The 16,085-nt window shown below is 56.6% G+C and overlaps 3 protein-coding genes across 3 annotated transcripts; 2 read left to right on the top strand and 1 right to left on the bottom strand.

Moving 5' to 3' along the window:
* Positions 1–286: 286 nt before the first annotated feature.
* On the top strand, positions 287–4,274 carry BCL6B (BCL6B transcription repressor; the record flags this gene model as incomplete). Its single annotated transcript, XM_080713125.1, has 8 exons — positions 287–471; positions 679–900; positions 1,007–1,369; positions 1,907–2,031; positions 3,191–3,355; positions 3,439–3,569; positions 3,642–3,779; positions 4,158–4,274. The coding sequence occupies exons 1-8, from the start codon at positions 293–295 to the stop codon at positions 4,272–4,274; spliced, it is 1,440 nt and encodes a 479-aa protein (XP_080569251.1). The 5' UTR covers positions 287–292.
* A 5,628-nt stretch (positions 4,275–9,902) lies between these two features.
* Positions 9,903–12,617, top strand: SLC16A13 (solute carrier family 16 member 13; the record flags this gene model as incomplete). The annotated part of the gene is made up of 4 exons (XM_080713108.1): positions 9,903–10,101; positions 10,212–10,355; positions 10,973–11,710; positions 12,412–12,617. 4 exons carry the CDS (start codon positions 9,903–9,905, stop codon positions 12,615–12,617), a joined length of 1,287 nt encoding a protein of 428 aa, XP_080569234.1.
* Positions 12,618–13,612: 995 nt separating this feature from the next.
* On the bottom strand, positions 13,613–15,792 carry SLC16A11 (solute carrier family 16 member 11; the record flags this gene model as incomplete). Its single annotated transcript, XM_080713119.1, has 5 exons — positions 15,638–15,792; positions 15,237–15,444; positions 14,836–14,979; positions 13,929–14,696; positions 13,613–13,842 (listed from the first exon to the last, which is right to left on the bottom strand). Exons 2-5 carry the CDS (start codon positions 15,436–15,438, stop codon positions 13,613–13,615), a joined length of 1,344 nt encoding a protein of 447 aa, XP_080569245.1. The 5' UTR covers positions 15,439–15,444; positions 15,638–15,792.
* Positions 15,793–16,085: the final 293 nt, after the last annotated feature.

Genomic DNA, 16,085 nt, shown 5'->3' with positions numbered 1-16,085 from the left:
GACCCAGAAGCGTGGCAAAACACAGGAAAGGGGGGTAGGTGGTGTCTGGGCACTACAAGTCGAAGCTCGGGCTCAGAGAACGTGATTCCGCTCTCTCGCCATCGACGCGGCGGGTGGGAACTTTCAGCTCGCTCCCAGCGCTGGGGCATCTAGCAGAGAGAAGAGCGCGAGGGAACGGAGTCGATGAATGCAGCAGGGCTGCCAGTGCCGGGGCCTGGATGCCCTGGCCCTAGCAGCAAGCTGCGAGGGAAGGTGTGTTAAGGCTGCCCGGATCCCATAGGCCTGCGCCGCTATGGGTTCCACTGCGACCCCCGAGGGAGCGCTGGGCTATGTCCGAGAGTTCACTCGCCACTCCTCCGACGTGCTCGGCAATTTGAATGAGTTGCGCCTGCGCGGGATCCTCACTGACGTCACGCTGCTGGTTGGCGGGCAACCTCACCGAGCGCACAAGGCGGTTCTTATTGCCTGCAGGTTCGAGGGGCGGGGGGCTCATGGGGACCTCATGGGAAAGGTCGGAGCCCTAAGGCCGTCGAGTGGGACTTCAAAGCCAAGCCTCGCAGAAGCGGAAGGGGGGGATGCAGAGTGGGCCGAGGGGGCGTCTAGGGGATGGGCTTCCTCGAGCAGCACGTCTCCCTTGGTCTCCCAGCCCCTAACAAGACCTATCTGTCTTTTCTCCAGTGGCTTCTTCTATTCGATTTTCCGGGGTCGAGCAGGAGGAGGGGTGGATGTGCTCTCCCTGCCCGGGGGCCCCGAAGCTAGAGGCTTCGCCCCTCTTCTGGACTTCATGTACACGTCACGCTTGCGCCTCTCTCCTACCACCGCACCCGCGGTCCTGGCGGCTGCCACCTACTTGCAGATGGAGCATGTAGTTCAAGCGTGCCACCGCTTCATCCAGGCCAGGTGAGGAAACCCTGGCTCCGTGTTCTCCGAGGGTGAGGTGGCCCCCAGGTGTCAGTGAGGAAGGCAAAGATTAGGACTAGCACTGATACCCTCACGCTGTCCCCAGCTGTGAACCTCTAGGCATCTCCCTGCGACCCCTGGAGGCAGAAGGCCCCAAGCCGCCAACAGCCCCTCCACCGGGCAGTCCCAGGTGCTCCGAAGGGCACCCGGACCCACCCACGGAGTCTCGAAGCTGCAATCAAGGTCCCCCGAGTCCAGCCAGCCCAGACCCCAAGGCTTGCAACTGGAAGAAGTACAAGTTCATCGTGCTAAACTCTCAGGCCTCCCATGCAGGGAGCCTGGTGGGGGAGAGGAGTTCTGGTCCAGCTTGCCCCCAGGGCCGGCTCCCAAGTGGAGATGAGGCCTCCAACAACAGCAGCAGCAGCAGCAGCAGCAGTGAAGAAGGACCCATTCCTGGTCCCCAGAGCAGGTACAGGATCTGCGACGCCAGAAGTTTGTAGAGGCTAGCCCCTGATAGGTGGCACAGCCGCTGAGCCTGTGTGACCAGGAAGCAGGGAGACAGGAGGTGGGTTTCAGAAAGACTCGCCCAGCTGGGCGCACGCTTGTAATCCCCGGCGTTTGGGAGGTGGAGACAGGAGGATAGCGCAGGTTCGAAGCCAGCCTCTCTGGCTTAAGAGACCCTGTTTCCATATTTAAAAAGTACAGAAATAGGTCTGGGAGTGTAGTCCGGAAGTAGAAGGGTTTCCAGGAACCCCAGTACCACCAAATAAATAAATAAATAAACAAATAAATAAATAAGTAAGTAAAAGACTGGCCTGCCTTAGGCAGTTGGCCAGAGAGCAGGCCCAAATTGGTGGGGTGGAACAAGGACAGCTCGAGGGTACGGCTCAGTGGTCACTATTAGCTCACCTCTGGAGCATAGGCCTTTGACCCGAAGTTATCCCAGAGAGAATGGTCTCTCTGGAGTCTCCCCCAACTTTTTCTCTGGGTCTTGCCATCTACTTAGGCTCTCGCCAACCACTGCCACTGGCCAGTTCAAATGTGAAACTCCAGCCAATACCCCTTATCTTCTTATGCCCGGGGCTCAAGAGACCACTGGATCACCCTCTGAGAGGGCTCGGCCACCGCCAGGTAAGGGCTCCTCTTTTCTGGCTTTTCTCCCGTAGCTGTTCCAGGTCAGTCTGAGTCAAACGTCATCCGGAGCCAGCTTCAGTGGCAGTGATCGTGGTACTTGGGAGGCTGAGACAGGAAGATTGAAAGTTTTGAGAGCTGCCTCAGCAATTTAGTGAGGCCTTCAGCAATTTAGCAAGATCCTGTTTCAAAATAAAAGGTAAAATAGGGATGGAGCCAGGCTTGGTGGCACACGCCTCTAATCTCAGTACTTGGGAAGCTGAGACAGGAGGATTGCAGGTTCAAAACCAGCCACAGAGCCAGGTGTGGTGGTGCACACTTGTAATGCCCACACTTGGGAGGCAGAGACAGGAGAATTGTGAAGCCAGCCTTGCTAGTTTAAGAGACCCTGTTCCAAATAAAAATATAAAAATAGGTCTGGGAGTGTAGCCCGGAGGTAGAAGGGTTTCCAGGAACCCCAGTACCACCAAAAACAAAACAACAACAAAAAAAGCCACAGCAATTTAGCAAGGCTCTCAGCAATCTAGTGAGACCCTGTTTCCAAATAAGAAATACAATCGGGCTGGGAGTTAGGATTATGGTTAGCTAGGGTTATCTTGGAGGTACAATGCGTCTAGGTTTAACCCCCAGTACCAAATAAATAAATAATAGGGATATAGCTCAGAGGTAGAATGCCTCTGGGTTTAATCTCCATACCACAAACAATAAAATAAAAATTTTAAAAAGCCTTCAGGAAAGGCCTATTCCAATAGTTCCTAAAGTTTACTGCAGATTAGAATTGCCTAGAAAGCCTTTAAAACTCCCCTTGCCCGGGTTGCACCTCACAGATCAAAATGTCTAGAAGTGGGTACCAGGCATCAACACATTTTAAAAGTTCCCCAGGGGCTTCCAACGAGAGCAGCAACGTTTGGGGGTTTCTGGCTTTCCCCATCATGTTTGAGCCATCCGCCCAGCTGTCATCCAAAGTGGTGCAAGAAGAGAGAAACAAAAACTTTACGGGCTAGCGAGAGTACTCCGAAATCAGACAGCTGTGGAGTCAAATGGCCCCCAGGAGCCTCCACGGGAGGAAAAATCACCACTGCTGTGCGATTGGAGGATTCCTGCCTAGAAAGCCCTCAGTGAGTAACTCTGGTTGTCATTAACCACCCCCCCTTCCCAGGAAGAGAGCTTTTCAGCTGTCAGGACTGTGAGGCTGTGGCTGCGTGTTCGTCGGGGCTGGACCCCTTGGCTCCCAGAGACCAGGACAAGCCCTATAAGTGTCAGCTCTGCCGGTCTGCCTTCCGCTACAAGGGCAACCTGGCCAGTCACCGCACGGTGCACACAGGTAGGGGAGGAGAGGGTCTTGGCCTTCGTGTCCACGGCTGTCTTAGGGCAGTGCCCCTGACCCGTCTTCCCCCCTGTGTGCAGGGGAAAAGCCCTACCACTGCTCCATCTGCGGAGCCCGTTTTAACCGGCCAGCTAACCTGAAAACGCACAGCCGCATTCATTCGGGAGAGAAACCCTATAAGTGTGAGACCTGCGGCTCGCGCTTCGTACAGGTTTGTTGGCGGCGGGGTCTCCGAGGGTTCCCGGCTCCTGGGGGCGCGGCCTGAAGGCTCCTCCCCTCCCAGGTGGCACACCTGCGCGCGCACGTGCTGATCCACACCGGAGAGAAGCCCTACCCCTGCCCCACCTGCGGAACCCGCTTCCGACACCTACAGACCCTCAAGAGCCACGTTCGCATCCACACGGGAGAGAAGCCTTACCACGTGGGTACCCAGCGTGGCTAGGCCTCAGAATCACCTCCCATTTACCTAGGGGCGGGGCTCAGAGAGGAGGGGCCTTGCTACCCTGCTTGGAAATGGGCCGCGGTCTGCAGAGCCCCAGAGAATGAAGGACTGGGCTGGGGGTAGAGATGGAAGTGATCGCGCTCCAGAACCGGGTGCTGTTTTCCGGAGAGGGGCTAGTGAATGGGGGAAACCCTTTGCTAAATAAGGCAGGGTTTATCTCCTGGGCGTCCCTGGGGATTGGGGAGGACGTGAGAGCCGAAGGGTTAATTTTCGGTAGCTGGACAGTGCCCTCTGCGCCTGAACACCTCAAAGGTGGTTGTGGGATGGAAGGAACCTGACCCGGCTGTCCTCCCGCAGTGCGACCCCTGCGGCCTGCATTTCCGGCACAAGAGTCAACTGCGGTTGCATCTGCGCCAGAAACACGGAGCTGCTACCAACACCAAAGTGCACTACCACATCCTTGGGGGACCCTAGCTGAGCTCCCTCCAGACCCCATTCTCGCTCCCTGGGGGCCGGAAAAGCTGCAGGATCAGGCCTGGCTTCCCAGTCAGTCTCAGTATGGGGTGGGCAAGGCTACTCTGGCATCAAAAATTGCTGCCACCTTATTTCTTGCTGGGGAGAGCAGGGGTGGCAGATCCCGGTTAGATCTGCCTCTGTTTTGCTGGTCAAAACCTCTTCCCCATGATCCAGATTGTTTAGCTAGGGGCTAGGAAAGGGGAGAGACTGGAGACCCGGTTTTCTTTAAGGGAATAGCTCTCCACCCGCAGCCCCCATCTCAGCTGATGTACCTGTAAATATAATTTATTGAGGCCTTTGGGCAGCACCGGGGCCTTCATTCTGTTGCATTCCCCACTTCTGCCTTCCACAAGTGTGTTCCAAAGTGACCCGAAACGCAGAAAGGCCGAGGTCACAGCTCTGCGGGCAGAGACATTTGGCACTTGGCTCTCTCCTTTGACTTGAGTGGAACTTTTATCTTTACACAGATTCTTTCTCCTGTCTGTCTGCTTGTTGGTTTGTTTAAAACGGAGAAAGGGATCTTCTGTGTCCTGCCCCTCCAAATACAGGTCTGGAACCTTTATTTGTCCTAGGGCAAGCCCGGGGAACATGTGGGATAGAATTGGGTCTGGAACTCTCTCTGGTTCTGGACATTGGTACATCTCTAGCAGGCTAGAACTGGACATTGACTTTTCTCTGTCTTTCAGGGCCATAGGAACCTTTATGGTGAGCCTGAAGGAGGTGATAAATGGCTCCTGAAGGTTGGGGTGTAGAGACTGGATTCTGCATCACTCTGTATAGAAGCTTGGGAGTCTTTTATACCTAATGATCCATCCCACTGATAGTCACCTGGGTTTGTCTGCACAGTATCATCTATCACAGTAGAGCCCACTCTGGGCTTTAAGTTGATATTATAATCCTTCCACTGGGATCTGTTCATAGCTCTGAGTTGATCCCTCCATGAGGGAAAAATCAGAAATTCCTTAGCAGACATGATGGGAACTTTCCATGCTCTACTACCCCAGTCTCTATGAATGTGATGACCAAGGGAGAATTATGAAACTCTCTTCTACCTTGGCCCATCCTTTGAATGTTCCTTGGGGTTCTCTATATCTGAAATGAGCCCCTTCTTCCTTAAGTGGGTTTTTGGATATCTTCTGGCAAGTGTCCAGATTCCAGCCACTTCTTTGCCTCTCGAAGTCACAGGTTCTTGGTAACTTTCTCACCATAGAAAAGCTGGGTCTGTGACCCAGTCTTCCTATCACTGCATTCCTGTCCGGAACCAGCAAATGCACTGGAACCTTCCACAGGAAGAGAAAAGAGGCTGAGTTCCTTTCTGGATTTGTTGGTAGTTTGGGATCGGGACTGAGATTAATGTTAGGATTAGAAATTTAAGAGACTGAAAAAACTGGTTGAGCCAGCCATGGTAGTGCGTGCCTGTAACCCTAATCCTTGGAAGACTGAGATAGGAGAATTGCAGGTTGGTGGCCACCCACAGCAACGTAGCAAGGCCCTCTGGAAGTTAGTGAGACTCTGTTTCAGAATAAAGATAAAATAGGACTGAGGTGTAGCTCAGAGGCAGAATGCCCCTGGGTTCAATACCCAGTACCAAAAAAAAAAAAAAAAAAAAAAAAAAAAAAGAAAAAAGAAAGAGAAAGGAAAGTCTGATTGACTGATGGGTCAAAGGCCCTTTCTAGTTGACCAAGCTGCCATGTAGGATGGAGTCACTGGTTGAGGGCAACCGTTTCTGGTGTAGAACATGTTGGGAGAAAGTTAGGAATGCAGCCCCCTGTTGGCTAGTATCTGGAATGTTGGATGAGATGTGAAGCCTTGATTTACAGTCTTGACCCTTGTTGCCCCAGGACCTATTTGATTATAGGACATTGGTGGAGAGTGAGAAGCACTTGAGTCTGTGGGTGGAATTCCTCAAAGGACACTGGTGGGAAAGCTACTCTCCCTCTTCCATTTTACCCCCTACCATCCCATGGCAGAATTGAAGGAGGGAGGGGAAGAAAAGGAGGGATGTGAAGGGAAAGTGCCTGGGGGTAGAGAGATGTTAGATCTTGCAAGATCCTTGGAATAAAGACGCCTCTTTGAACCACCTGTTGTTGGCTGGGTTCTTGCCTGGGGCGTCTGGGAGGTGGGAAAGAGGCATCTTCCCTCCCCAGTGACTTCTTGGGTTCTGTGCTCATTTCATTGGCCCATCCCATCTTAGATGGCTCCTGTTCTCCCCTTCCCTGCCCTTGCCTTCCGGCTCATTGTGTAGAAACCAGTGACTTCATCGAGTTTCCCCGGAGCCACCTGCATCCTGCTGGCCTGACGTCGCTTCCTCCTTAGGTGTGGAGGCAGCAGGGAGAAACTAGGAAGCCACTAGCAATATCAAGAGGCGGAGGGACCCCTCTTTCCTGGGGTATGCCTGGGACGCCCACCACCACCACCAAGGACAACGTGTACAACTTGGATTCTGTAAGAACAGGGCTAGAGGTGGCAGAGAGAAGGCTGTGTAGTTAAGGGCCAGTCTGCCAACTCTCCCCTTCTCCCACAGTGCTGTCTCGGAATCGACCCACTGTCTAGGCATGTGTCCCTGCCACCCTTTCCCCATCCTGTGTGTGTCCTGGGTGCATAGCTCTCTACTGGCCCATAGGTAGAGGTCGCTAATTCTTTTTATTTATTTATTTATTTATTTTGGTACTGGAGGTTGAACCCAGAGGCATTCTACGTCTGAGCTATACCTTCAGCCCTATTTTATTTATTTATTTATTTTTACTATTATTATTATTATTTTGGTGGTACTGGGGTTCCTGGAAGCCCTTCTACCTCCGGGCTACAATCCCAGACCTGTTTCTACATTTCTATTTGGAAACGGTCTCCTAAGCGCGCGCGGCTGGCTTTGAACCTGCGCGATCCTCCTGTCCCTGCCTCCCAAGCGCGGGGATTACAAGCGTGCGCCACCACGCCTGGCTATTTTATTTATTTTTTAAAAATCTGAAACAGTCTCATTAATTTGCTGAGGTACCTCACTAAATTGTTGAGGTTGGTCTTGAACCTGAGATCTTCCTGTCTCAGCCCCCCTCCCCAAGTACTGGGATTACAGGTGTGTACCACCACACCCGCCTAGAGGTTGCTAAAATTCTGACCGTCTGTGCCTTAAAAGTCCTCATCCGTGATAAAGGCCACAGTGAAAGTGGCCTCTGCAGTTACCGCCAACATTTACAGGATGTGTTTGTGTCTCTTAATCTTTTAAAACCCATGATCTGAATTGGATTTTTTTAAGCAAAAAACAAGAATCTAAAACTTTCCTTTGCCTCCCACTACAGCTTATTCCCTGTTAAAAATAAGACCAGCTAATGTTACTTGCTACGTATTAGATCCTAAGTTATTTTAACTCATGCACTTTTAAAAATTTAACTTCTCTGACAACCCTAAAAAGTAGGTACTACTTATACCCATTTACAGATTGGAAAACCTATTGAGAGGTTCAGTATCTTGACCAAGTTAATAAGTGATGAAGTCAAGATCAGAACTGATCTGACCATAAAGACTGAGCTCTTAACCTCTGATATACAACCATACCAATTTGTGCATCTTTGTCACCAACTAGTGTTTTGACTCCACTTACACACACACACACACACACACACACACACACACACACGGACATATATGGCATTTTTGGTATGATTATTTTCCATATATGTAATTATAAGGCTTAATGTGCTTTTGTTTTTATTTACTTATTTATTGGTACTGGGGATGGAACCCAGAAGCATTCTACCTCCGAGCTATACTCCATCCCCATTTTATTCTTTCATTTTGAAACAGGGTCTCACTAAATTGCAGAAGGCCTCACCAAGTTGCTGAGTCTGGCCACGAACCCAGCCCCTCCTGTCTCAGTCTCCAAATCCCTGGGATCACAAGGGTGCGCCACCATGCCGGCTCATCCCTCTCTTGTCTCTTTTCCCCATGGTCTGGGTGTGAATTCTTGAGCCCAAGGTCTCAAGGTCAGTGTCCTAGGAAGCTTGAGTTAATCATGAAGAAACAGAAGCCCAGGGCACCAATGTTGTGAGTTCTGGGAAGGACTGGGAGTGCTTGCTGGAAAGAGTACTTGTTGGGAAGAAGGAGGGATTGCTCCAATGGCCAGGGTCACTGCTGGTCTCTTTATCCTATCATGAGATCAAAACATGTGGGCAAGCCGGGCGTGGTATCGAGCATTCGGGAGGCTGAGACCTGGAGGATCGCGGTTCGCGGCCAGCCTCAGCTACTTAGTGAGGTCCTCTGCAACTCAGTGAGACCCGGTTTCAAAATAAAGAATAAAAAATAGGGCAGGGGGTGTAGCTCGGAGGTCGAATGCCCCTGGGTTCCATCCCCAGACATGCAAAACAAAACAAAAACATGTGGGCAACCCAGGTGTGGTGGCACACTCCTGTAATCCAGTACTGGAGAGGCTGAGACTGGAGGATCACAGGTACGTGGCAACCTAGTATGAGACCCTAATTCAAAATAGAGAATAAAATACATGACTGGGGGTGTAGCTCAGAGATAGACTATTCCTGGGTTCACTCCCCAGCACTCCCCCCCCACACACACACACAAAACGTGGTCAGGAAATGGCTGATACTAGAGGGCAGAGGAAAAGGTCCGGGCTTTGCTGAGGAAGGGGTAGGTGGTGTTGGTGGAGCCCTCTGTGAGCTTACAGCCGCCCTTCCTCTCCCCAGTTATTTTTGGTCTTCGTGACCTGTAGGTTTCCTGTGAGTGGGAACAGAAATGAGTTCTCATCACAGAAATGAATGCCAGGAGCCAAACGACCCATTCCCCTTCTCTCTTCCCTTGGCCTTTGAACCTCCCGGGAATCCGGGCATCTAGATTTGGGGGCCTGCGTTAGGGGCCTCGGGCGCTTCGCCAGGTTATCTCCTTTGGAGTGCCCATCTGGCCAAGCATCCCTCTTCAAGCAATGAGTGCTTCTCCAGAAGTTCGCCCACCACCAGCCCTTACGTGCGGGTCTCGGTGCACAACGTGAACCACCGGGCTCGCGAGGCGAACCGGGAGGGCCACAGCGCCCCGCCGCAGGTCCCCGCGTCACGTGGGGTCCTCCCCCGCCGTCCTCCTCAAGCCCCTCCTTACGCATGCGCGCGGCTCACGGCCCCTCCGGAACTGTGCAGTAGGTCCCGCCCGCCCCCGGCCCCGCCCCCTGCTCCACAGTCTCGCGTCCTCATTGGCGAATCTGTTGGCCCACTTGGCCAGGTGCGGACATCCCCAAAGATAAAACAGTGTGCACAGAGGCTGCTGCGCCTCGGGGGTGTGGCCCAGGCCGGGTTCCACCCCCAGGTCCCTAACCGCGCGCTGGGACCCGCCACTAACAATCTGGCCCATACTCGGACTCTGCTGCGCGCCAGCGGGGCCACGCCTCCATGCGCCGGCGACCCGGGCCAGCGCGCGCCCGGCTGCCCCAGCCTTAGACCGCTCCCTTAGGGGGGAAGGCGCAGGCGCCCCCCCTCGCCCCTGTGGGTCCTGAGCCGCCCGGCAGGGTGGGTGGGTGGGCAGAGGTGGAGCGTCCGGAGCCCAGCTCCTGCAGGGGCTCTTTGTGCAGACCGCCCTGTTCCTGCCCAGATGGCGCGCCGGGCGGAGCCCCCTGACGGAGGCTGGGGATGGATGGTGGTGCTCTCAGCCTTCTTCCAGTCGGCGCTGGTGTTCGGGGTGCTTCGCTCCTTCGGGGTCTTCTTTGTGGAATTCGTGGCGGCGTTTGAGGAGCAGGCAGCGCGCGTCTCCTGGATCGCCTCCATAGGAATCGCGGTGCAGCAGTTTGGGAGTGAGTGCTGCGCCCGGGTCCGGCGTCCTATGACCCTCGGAAGGGGGAAGGGCGAGGGGTCGGGAGGATGCTGGAGAGAACACCTTAGACAACCCCTCCCACTTCCCCAGGCCCAGTAGGCAGTGCTCTGAGCACGAAGTACGGGCCCCGGCCTGTAGTGATGACTGGGGGCGTCTTGTCTGCGCTCGGACTGCTGCTGGCCTCATTTGCCACCTCCTTGACCCATCTATACTTGAGTATTGGGCTGCTCTCAGGTGAGACCCTGGGCGAGGGCAAGAGAGTCAAAACCTGGATCTTTGGGTGTGCACCTTCTATCTGTCTTAGGGAGAATCTGAGTGGCTAGCTTCTGTGCCCCGAAGGGATTTCTTAAGAGTTGATAAACGCGGTAGGAAAATTAGGAAATTCAAAGATGATGTATCCAGAATACACAAGCCCAAGGCTAGTGGGACTGGAGTGTAAGAGAAAGAATGTCTATAAAGTCGTTCTAGGTGCTGAGACTGAACTAGACTGAATTAGCCTCTGTACAAAGAAAGGCTTTCAGCGCTTATGCAACTTGGCAGAGTAGTACAGTTACACAGCCTCCAGTGGTGGAGCTGGGGTCCAACTCCAAAGTTCTGTGCTGGTTACTTTACAAACATCCCCCCTCAGCCCCATCTAGGGGATTAACCCATTTTAACGATGAGGAAACTGAGGCTGGGGGACTAAGGAACACATGAGGTCACACAGCTAGAAGGTACCAAAGCCAGGACCGTAGCCCAGGTTTGTGGGACTCTGGAACAAGGACTGCGTTCTGCTGAGGGGCAGTGTTAGGATTACCGGGTGCCCCGAGCTCCCCCCAAGTCCCCAACCCCCATTTCTTCCTTTTTGACAGGCTCTGGCTGGGCCTTGACCTTCACTCCGACCCTGGCCTGCCTGTCCCGTTACTTCTCTCGCCGACGATCCCTGGCCACAGGGCTGTCGCTGACAGGAGTGGGCCTGTCCTCTTTTGCATTTGCCCCACTCTTCCAGTGGCTGCTTGACCACTACGCCTGGCGGGGAGCCCTACTGCTGGTGTCTGCCCTCTCTTTCCACCTGGTGGCCTGTGGTGCTCTCCTCCGCCCCCTCTACCTGACCGAGGACACGGCTGTGGGTGGCATCAGGGCCCAGCTAGCCTCCCTCCTCTGTCACGGCCCCTTCCTCCGTTACACAGTGGCCCTCACCCTGATCAACACTGGCTACTTCATCCCCTATGTCCACCTGGTGGCCCATCTGCAGGACCTGGGCTGGGACCCACTCCCTGCTGCCTTCCTCCTCTCAGTGGCTGCTATTTCCGACCTCGTGGGGCGCGTGGCCTCCGGGTGGCTGGGAGATGCCCTCCCTGGGCCTGTGGCTCGACTGCTGATGCTCTGGGCTGCCCTGACTGGGCTGTCACTAGCCCTGTTCCCCGTGGCTCAGGCACCCACGGCCCTGGTGGTCCTGGCTGTGGTCTACGGCTTCACATCGGGAGCCCTGACCCCAGTGGCCTTCTCTGTGCTGCCCGAGCTGGTGGGGACTGGAAAGATTTATTGTGGCCTTGGACTGGTGCAGATGGTAGAGAGCATCGGGGGGCTGCTGGGAGCGCCTCTGTCAGGTAAGGGGCCTGGGGTTGCCATGGCTGCCATGTTGTACAAAGGGGAGGAGCTTTTCCTGTCATAGTGTAGTGTGTGTGAACGTTGTCCTCTGGAGTGGTACACACGGCCTGCCTGGCCAATCATTGCAGCCCTGAAATAGGTCCATGGAGCAGAGAACTTGGGGTTGGGAAGGTCTGAATAAAAGACAAAGGGGAGCGATGTGGAACTGTTGGCGGGTGCCTACAGCCTGGGTTTTCAGAGACCATGGCCAGACGTAGACCTACATAGCATTCCAATATCTTCCTTCTCCTTTGGCACACTGGGTCCCAGGCCAGGTGTCTGAGCCATCTGGTCAAAGTACTCCGGGCTCAAGACGCCAGAACCTTGTGAACTTTAACGCTTCCCTCTTAACTATTAACTGAAGGCAGAGAAGGGCCACAGTTGCCAGAAATAAAACCCTACAGGTATACCTGACTTAACCTGGCTCACCAGATGCCCATGGGCTGGTTTAAGAGTCCTTTCTGAAGGCAGAAAGATGGCTGAAATGACTTTTGGAGGCCCTTTGGGAAATGAAAGAGTTCGCACCTCTCCTCCAACCTACCTTAGGAGTTCCGGCTCCTGTAATGGGGTGGGTCCTCACTTGAACCAAAAAAGGGCTCTGAGTCCACCAGCCCCAGTGAATAGATGATCCATGTGTATTCTTGTTCTCTTTTGGACCTAGGCTACCTCCGAGATGTGACGGGCAACTACACGGCTTCTTTTGTGGTGGCTGGGGCCTTCCTTCTGGCAGGGAGTGGAGTTCTCATCTCCCTGCCTCACTTCTGCTCTGGCTTTTCAGCACCTACCTCCAGGCCCCAGGACCTCGTAATAGAGGCAGTGAACACCAAAGTCCCACAGTCCAAGGAGGAGAGGCTGGGGGAAGATTGAACTCCACCCGGCGGCAGCCAGGCCCCCAAAGCCATAGCTGGACAGACCCGGGTCTTTTGCCCCATCGAGGCACCCACAGAACCACAGTGCCTTAAGAGTCTCCACCTGTCTGCCCCAGAGCAGGCCTGGGGCTCCAGCGACGCGTGGACCAGCCCTCGGTATTTTGCCAGGGGCGCTCATTTCTTCTCCTTTGCTCTCCCAACCTTTTCCGAAGGATCCAGGAGATTCTGCTCCACTGAGCTGTGTGAATGAGCCGGGAAAAGCAAAGGCCAAGAGACCTCCCATGTTTTGCACGTGATCTCTAGCGTGTTGCTTTCTCAAGTGTCCTCTCTGAAGACATATTTGGGAAACCAGGGTGCCTGAGTTAAAGCTGCACAAGGGACCTGGACAACTGTAACCTCAAAGAGAGCAGGCTGCTTGAGCTTGGCCTGGCTCGGGGCGGCTGGGGAGGGGAGGGAGGATCCAGGCACTCCAGTGATCCAGAGCTCTCCCTCCCACTCACTCACCTCCCTCTTCTGCCATCCCTGTGATTTAGAAGAGAATGGCGAGCCACAGGTTATGTGTGTGAGAGAGAGGTAACTTGGGATGGAGAGGTGTAGCTGAGAGTTCTGAAGTCAGAGGTCAACAGAGGGAGACTGGAATGCAGGGAAGTCTGCAGGGTCAGGATACTGAAGTCAGAGCAAAGAAAATGGTGCAGGTGGCCCCCATCAACATCTCTCTCCCCTGTCCCCCAGCAAACAGAAACTGAAACTGGCAGACAGTTCCTCAAATAAATTGTTATGGCAAGGACTGGGACAAAGAGATTTGGACTGACTGGACAGACACACACCCTTCTCCACCTTTAGGACTGCTGGGGCCCTGTTCTTTTCAACCAGCATCTTGGGAGTCTCAAAAATAGAATGTTTTCAAGGTCCTAGGTTGGCTAACAGTTGGAGCTTTCAGGAAAATCAGATAAAAATTATTTATTGGGGAGAGGGGAGCAAACAAGAAAAGAATCAACAAGTGGTATCCGGAGTGGAGTGAGGGTCTCCCCGGGAAAGCAGGGTGACCTGCGGCATGGGGAGCAGCTCTCCCCTCTCGGGAGGAGGGGTGGCTGGAGGTGAGGCCGAACGGCAGGAGGGGAGTGCCCTGGGCAGCCCAATGTAGACAAAGCTGCCCGAGAGGATGAAAGAGCCGCAGAGGAGGAATGAGGCGGTGAAGTCCCCTGTTTCGTCCCTCAGGAAGCCTGAGTGGAGAGGTAAAAGAATTGAGACCTTGCACCCAGGGGCAGAGTTTGGTTGCCAGCGAGAATCTGTCAGCTCTGGTCCTTACCTGACAGAGGAGGGCCCAGAAGTCCCCCGAGGCTCATCAGCATCATCACCAGCCCGGTGGCCTGTACCACGCCTCCGATGCCCACCAGCCCCGGGAGCACTCCGAACACCAGGGGGGCGTAACTCCCCGCGCTCAGCCCGTAGGCCCCGGCTGCGGCCAGCAGGGGGCCGCCCCAGTCCTCCTCGCTCCCCACAGTGGGCACCAATCCCACGGCCAGCACCCCCAGCCCCGTCAGGGCTCCGAACACTGCCAGCAGCCGTGGAAGGGGCACCCAGCCCTGGTCCGCCAGCCACCCGCAGACCAGTCGGGCACTCGCATCCCCCACCGCAGCCACAGCCACCACCAGCGCTGCCCCGTACCCTCCCAGACCCCGGTCTAAAGCGTGTGGGGCCAGGTGCACGTAGGGGACGAAGTACCCACCCCCGATCAGGGCGGTGCCCAGAGCAAAGACTGAGAAGGGCCGGCGCTTGAAGAGACCCAGGCCAAGCGCGGCTAGGGGGCTGCGAGGTGGGGCCGCAGGGTCGCCAGGGAGGGCCAGGGGTCGCAGTAGGGCGCCACAGGGGGTGAGGTTGAGGGTGACGGCGCCGAGGACGAGCAGGGCGCCCCGCCAGCCGAAAGTATCAAGGAGAAGCTGCAAGGCAGGTGCCAGCAGCAGCGAGGAGGCCCCGTTGCCGGTGAGCGCCAGCCCCACCGCCAAGACCCGACGGCGGGAAAAGTACCGGGAGAGGGTGCCGAGGGCGGGGGCGAACACCAGGGCCCAGCCCGAGCCTGCGAATGGGAAGGGCAGGATGAGGGCAGGGGCCCCAACGCCGGCCCCAGCCCTGCCGCCCACCTTGTTTGCGCCTCCCCCAGCAAGCTCCCGTCCCCACCATCACCCCTGAAGGACAGTGTACCCCGTTCCCCTCACCCGCGAGGAGGCCCAGGCCGAGGTAGAGATGCAGCAGGCTTCGGGCGAAAGCCGAGAAGACGAAGCCCAGCGAGGTAAGGACTCCCCCAACCATCACCACCGGGCGCGCCCCCCAGCGTGTGCTCAGGGCGCTACCCACTGGGCCTAGAAGGGGCTGGAATCAACGGGAGACAGGCCCCGGGACCCCCAAACTCTGCCACAGGTCTCGGTGCCTGTTAGCTTGGCCTCAAACTCCGCCACCGGGCGATGGTTCCTCCCCTGGACCTCCAGACCCACGCTTCTAGAATCTGGATCCACCAGTCGGGGGCTCTCAGGTTGTCCAGTGATCCAGTGGGTCTCCCGGCTCGGCACCCCGGGCCCGCTCACCCCTCTCCCGCCGCCCACCTCGGGGCCCCCCTCACTGGCTGCCTGCTGCACGGCCAGGGCCAGGGCGCTGACCCACGCGGTGTCCTGGGCGCTGCGGTCAAAGTGTTCCGCGAGGTCAGGCAGGGCCAGGCCCAGGGAGCGCAGGAGCCCGTAGGAGAGCCCGTTCACCGCGAAGGCTGCGGCCGCCACCACCCAGCCCCAGCCCCCGTCCGGGGGTCCGGCCGGCTGGGGGGTCATCGCCGTCTGCGGGGTGGGGAGGCGCGGGTGAGGGGGGGTCTCCGCTCGGGCTGCCCCCCCCCAGGGTGGGCTGTCGCCGCGGGGGCGCGCGCGGGCGGGGGACGCGGGATCCAGGCCTCGGGGGCGAGCTCTGGGGAGGGGGCCAGCCGGCTCCCCAAGCCGGGGCTTCCGCCGCCCACGCGCACCCCATCCCCCTTACCCGACCTCTCCGGGCGGCGGGGGAGGGGAAGGGCTGGACCCGGTTTTCTCCCCGCTGCCCGGGCGGGCGGGGCCCGGAGGGAAGCGAGTGCGGAGATGGAGCCCAACTTGGACGGGCTCTCTCGGTAAACAGGGTTCACCGCCGGGGCCCGAGCCACCTGGGGCGCTGGGGTGGGGGGGCGGGGGCAGGCTGAGGCCGGCAGCCAATCGGCCCCGCCGCGGTGAGGCCCGACGCCGAGTCCCACGGGGATTGAATGATCCGCACGCAACCCCCGGCCCCGCCAGGGAGGGAGCGGCCGTGGCCCCGCCCGGCTCGCGCCCACGCACCTGCCGCCGAGCGCGCGCACAGGAGCGGCGCGGGTGGCCATCCTTGGGTCGGCCATCCTTAGGTCGCGGGGCGGACCCCGGAGCCTAGGGGGTGAGTGGTTCGGCTCTCCCGAACGCTGCCG

Source organism: Muscardinus avellanarius (assembly GCF_963383645.1).
Source record: "Muscardinus avellanarius genome assembly, chromosome: 16".
NCBI lineage: Eukaryota > Metazoa > Chordata > Mammalia > Rodentia > Gliridae > Muscardinus > Muscardinus avellanarius.
The sequence above is the reverse complement of the archived record's forward strand: the minus strand, read 5'-3'. Positions and strand labels throughout refer to the sequence as shown.